Here is a 5,655-nt window from a genome sequence, read left to right on the forward strand (position 1 = left end):
TTTGATATATTTACAGTAGGAAATTTACAAAATATCTTCATGGAACATGATCTTTATTTAATATCCTAATGATTTTTGGCATAAAAGAAAAATGGATAATTTTGACCCATACAATATATTTTTGGCTGTTGCTACAAATATACCCCAGCGACTTAAGACTGCTTTTGTGGTCCAGGGTCACATATATCTTTTCTGTATGTGGTGATATAAATGTGGAATATTCTTCACATTAAACAAATAGGAACAAAATCATGATTTTCATGTTCTGGCGGTTTCCTTGTCTAACATATCACCCTTTTATTGACAAAAACTGGATGATTTACTGGTTGAAACCTCGGAGACTGGAAAGTTTCATATTGGCAGAAATGTGAAAAATGTCATTCCTGAAGAAATTATTTTTTTTCATGCAACATAAATACATCTCTGAGGCCTGTTTAATCAAAAAAACTAATCTACATTAAAACCACAAAACCCATGTTAAATCCACAAAAGTGTTGACTTCTTCAAAACATTGTTCTAGTGAAGTTTGCTTGATTTATTTAACAAACTAACCTATAAAAGGGCGAATCTCACAAAACCCATCAAGAACACGGTCACACCCTAAAATCATTCAAATGAGGAACAAAATCATAATTTTCATGTTTTGGCGATTTCCTTGTATATCACCCCTTTATTGGTTGATTTACTGGTTTAAACATCAGAAAGCAGACTGGAAAATTCTCGTATTGGTAAAACAAAGTAATCCCTCAACAAACGGCTGAGCATAAAAACTGATATTACCATTTCAGAGGCTTACCTGAACAAATGAGGCTTTTGCTCCATTATACTGAACAATCTGTTCCGTCTCAACAAAGTTGGCTGCATGACCTTCAGAGTCAATACCTGGAAGAGAAAGAGAGCGTTTAGCAGCGTATGGAGAAAAGACAGGCACCGTCTCAAAGCGTACGAGCTTCACCTCTGATGTAGTAGCGGACGCCAGCGCGGAAACAGCTCCTCCTAGAAATTATGTTCCAGTCGAAGATTTTGCCGTTGATGCAGCACGACTTCATGGTGATGACTGAGAGCGGAGATTAAGGACTGTGACATGTGGAAGAGGAAGTCAATGCATGTATGAAAACTAGGGCTGTCAGTCGATTAAAATCTTTAATCGAATTAATTACATGACGTGTCGATTAATTAAACGCTAATTACATTTGGCTGTGAAAACACCCCCAAAAGATTATTTAAAGCTATTTTTGTGTTAAATGAGAAAGTGTCAAATAGACGTTACAAATAGTAGCTTTAGAAAGAAACGTTTAGGTTACAACATAAACTATGGAACATAAAAGAAGATAATTTGAGAAACATCTCAGATTTTTTTCGTTCATGCAGTGGAAGTCATTGGTAACCAAAACAGCTTTGTTACCAAAAGTCTTCAAAATACCTTCTTTTATGTTCCACAAAAGAAAGCAAGTCATTCAGGTTTTGAGTAAATGATGACATAATTAAATTTTTTTGGGTGAACTATTCCTTTAAAGTTTTTTTTAAATGAAATAATACTCTAAATAAGAAACTAAAAATGCCAGCAGGTGGCGTAAATGTACTTATGAGTCATTAATTCGTTTGATTCGTTCAAACGGCTGATTCATTCAGGAATTAAGTAAACGGCTCTGTTTATGAATGGGTCTTTGAATCATTGATTCACACGATTAGTTCAAAAAGTAATATTAAAGGTAATATTACACGTACAGTATACATACACAAAACTGTAAAAGGGACAGTACACCCAAAAATGAAAATTCTGTCATCATTTACTCACCCTCATGTCGTTCCAAACCTGTATGAGTTTCTTTCTTCTGTTAAACACAAAAGAAGATATTTTGAAGAATGTTGGTAACCAAATTGTTGCTGGTAGCCATTGACTTTCATTGTATTTTTTAAGTCAATGGCTACCGTCAGCCATTTGGTTACTAACATTCTTCAAAATATCATCTTTTGTGTTTAACGGAAGAAAGAAACTCATACAGGTTTGGAACGACATGAGGGTAAATAGTGACAGTATTTTCATTTTTGGGTGTACCATCGCTTTAAAGCTCAAAATATACTGTAAATTGGAGCTGCACGATTCTAAAATAAATTGAGAATCACGATTTTTTTGTAGGGGTGCTCCGATCAGGATTTTTGAGGTCGATCGCCGATCACAGAAAGCAGTATCTGCCGATACCGATCTTTTTAAAGCCTTCTTTTTATAATTTATAACTATTTATAGTGATAAGCGCGGAAAAAATACGCACCACATTCGCACTGCAAACGGCGTAATGTGAACCTGGCATTATGTGTGTGCGCTGCGAGTTTGCATCAGGAGAGCGCGCGGGTGCTGAATGGTTAAACACTGGCAAGAATTAAAAAGTAATGCAATATATAAACTTTAGTGACGATGTGACACTGCCTCGATTGTGCAAGTGCCAATTCCTGTGTCAACTGTGCAGCAATGAATGATTCAATGACTCACTCATAAATACTTGTTTCATTACTGGATGAATCAGTGTTTTTGAACGAATCTCTTGAATAAATGATTCAATGACTCACTCATAAATACTTGTTTCATTACTGGATGAATCAGCGTTTTTGAACAAATCTCTTGAATGAATGATTCAATGACAAATCCATTTTTTAACAGTCACTTGTCGCCACCTAGTGGAGAAACAATGCAATCGACAACATTATTTAAAGCGCCAGTTACTTTCAAAGGTAATTTGCTCTATAGACATCAATATTTATATCCAAACTATAAACTTTCATCCCAGTATTTCTGTAATAACAGGAATGACTGTAAGACAGAAATAATACAGTGTGGTTGAAAAGACTGCTGTTTCTTACCTAAACATTATAACTGCGATCTTTTACATTTACTCATTTAGCAGATGCTTTTATCCAAAGCGACGTACAAATGAGGACAATGGAAGCAATCAAAATCAACAAAAGAGCAATGATATGCAAGTGCTATAACAAGTCTCAGTAAGCAGTGAGCATTATAGGATTATGATATGTTTTATGACAGATATCTCTCTCACGCGCTCCAGCAGAGTCATCTCCTGAAACTCGGGGCTGGTGTTAGCCAGCCGCTGTAATGTGTGCGTCAGGTCGTAGTCTGTGGCGAAGAAGAAACCGTCTGTATTCAAGACGCTGTTGATCATAGACAAGAAGGCCTTGTTGTCCTGCATCTGGAAGATCCATACAGACATCATTAGTTTCTATACGACAAAGTTAGGCTGCATTCAGATACATTTGGAGAAAGCAGACCAACTTACTTGTAGAATAACATTTTTAATGTTACTTTCAATTACTTTGACTAAAAGCAATTTTTTTTAATGCAACATAAACAGTGTTGGGTGAAATGCATTGCTAAGCAATAACTGTAACAATTACTTTTCACCTGAAAACGCAAAGTAAGGGATTAATCTTAATTTTTCTGTATTTTAACTATAGAGTCATTCCGTGTCAAATCAACCAAATTTCAAAAATATTCCCGGTTCAAATTTTTGATTTTGCTAATATTTTTTCTGAAGAAAGATAAACATTTATAGTGATGAAAGCCAAAATATTAAAAGCCATGTATGAATATTCACCGAGTAATCCAAATGGCAATTTTCACCTGCGATTTAGAGCCAAATTACAGGAGGGAAAAAATGACTTCAGAAAGATGGCAGCATCACGATGTTATTTTTACACAGAGATTAGCAGGTCTATTAGTAAAATCTGTTGACTTGAGCAATCTTTGTTGCATTATGTACCAACGGTGACCATTCAAAAATGGGGAAACAGCACTTTTCAAGTTTTTTCTCCAAGGTTTGCATGCCTGTAACTGAAGAAGTATTGAAGATATCCTAATGCCCTTTTAGATATTGGGTCTGAACAAACTTACCTTTTGGCATCTTCAGTTAATATTCATGTATGGCTTTTAATATTTAGTTTAATCCCTATACATATCTGTCTTTTTTCAGAAAAAATATTTGAGATGACACTATAGTCACGTCTGATGCAGTTGCATTAAACACTGTATTCAGAACAGTGGATTTAACATCAAAATTGTTTTTAATATGACCTTCTCCCTTTAAATACTTATCAGATCATGAATAACTTATGCAATTTTATATGATTTATTTGAAAGAATTAAAAGCAGAATTAATTTAAGAATTTATTTGAAAGAATTAACAGCAGTTTCATGTCTATCCTTATACTGTTCAACTGGTAAAGGTTGATATGAAATTTAGAAAGTAATTAGTAATAATGCAATACTTTTTACAAAGAGTAATAATTACAGTAATGTAATTACACTGATGAAGGTGTAGTTAGTAGCAAGTAATTAATTACTTTTTTTTTTTTTTTTTTTTTTTACCCAACACTGACTGCTACCAGGATTATTACCTAATATTTTTTTTTTTTTTTTAAAGAGTAAGGTACTTGAAAAACAATGTTAAAATATTTCTCTAGGGACGTTTGGTTGATTTATTTGACAAACTAAAACTTCAAAAGGGGCGAATCTCACAAAATCTGTCAAAAACATGGTCACGTCTCAGCCTAAAATCATTAAAATATTTCTAAAAACTATTTTGCTTAAAGAAAAGGGAGCATGTTTAAGGTACATATATTCCATTTTATTTATATAATATTTTTTTTAATAATTATTTGGGTAAAATGTGACCTTTTGTGATTTTTTTGCCAATAAGAATACATACATTTCCAGCAAAACAGAAATATCTCTGCTCAAAATTCATTTTGAGGCATTCAGTGGTTCAACGTTGTGGTTTGGTTGTGCTTGGGTCAATTTGACCCGGAGAAGATTTTCTTTTTCCCGAAAATACTAGTTAATGTTATTGCATTGGACTCAAACTTACTGACTTTGTTTACACAGGGTATAAGTACTTCTCAGAAATTTTGGGGGAATTTTCATAATTTTTTGTGGGTTTTATTTCACCTTGTCACACTTGTGGTGTGGCCTCCAAACAATTGCTTATAAATGTCTCATTATGCTATATTATCACCAAATATTGGATTCAATCTTTTTATCAGCTTGTTGTTGGACTGGTTTTGTGTTTCTATTTGCATCTGATTAATCGTAGGCCTCATTTATCTGAGAGTAGGTACCTAATTTTTTAGTGAAAAAAGTATTTATGATGTATAATTTCCACAATATGAGATAAAAAATTATGAAAATTTGCACTGTTTATCACACTCGTGTGCTTTAATGTTTAATCAGGAAGTTTGCTTGGAAATGCTTTTATTTGTACAAAATTTGTATGCATGCGGGTCAAAGACAAAAAAGGGTTTAAGCATAAAAACAATAAGTGTAATACTGCTTTAAATTGTTGTTTTTCCCCAAAAAAATGTACACATTTTCTGTTTAATTTAATTGCAATTTTGTTTTTGTTTTTCTGAGCAAAAAATAAATATCATACATTTTCCCCTGATTTACAGAAAAGACCCACTAAAATGTCATTCAGTGTAACAATCTTGTCAGGCATATTTACAACAAAAATCTATTTATGACATATTAAAAGACTAATTACTTTCACCTCAAATACTAATTAGTTGTAATTTTAAATTTTTAAAAAGGTTTTGCCCATTTGTCAGTAAGAATTTTTTACTCATTTAAAACACAATAAAATGTAATAT

The 5,655-nt window shown here is 33.1% G+C and overlaps 1 protein-coding gene across 1 annotated transcript in view; it reads right to left on the reverse strand.

Moving 5' to 3' along the window:
• The window catches only part of LOC107714253 (phosphatidylinositide phosphatase SAC1-A-like), a 26,507-nt gene that overhangs the window by 14,849 nt on the left and 6,003 nt on the right, over nucleotides 1-5,655 (reverse strand). Inside the window, exons 5-7 of the mRNA XM_016520060.1 lie at nucleotides 3,015-3,203; nucleotides 956-1,070; nucleotides 797-882 (exon numbers count right to left, since the gene is read on the reverse strand). Coding sequence (XP_016375546.1) covers nucleotides 797-882; nucleotides 956-1,070; nucleotides 3,015-3,203 — 390 coding nt within the window. The remainder of the gene's footprint in view (nucleotides 1-796; nucleotides 883-955; nucleotides 1,071-3,014; nucleotides 3,204-5,655) is intronic.

The sequence above is a fragment of the Sinocyclocheilus rhinocerous genome, unplaced genomic scaffold (genome assembly GCF_001515625.1).
Source record: "Sinocyclocheilus rhinocerous isolate Xijiao unplaced genomic scaffold, SAMN03320098_v1.1 scaffold4194, whole genome shotgun sequence".
NCBI lineage: Eukaryota > Metazoa > Chordata > Actinopteri > Cypriniformes > Cyprinidae > Sinocyclocheilus > Sinocyclocheilus rhinocerous.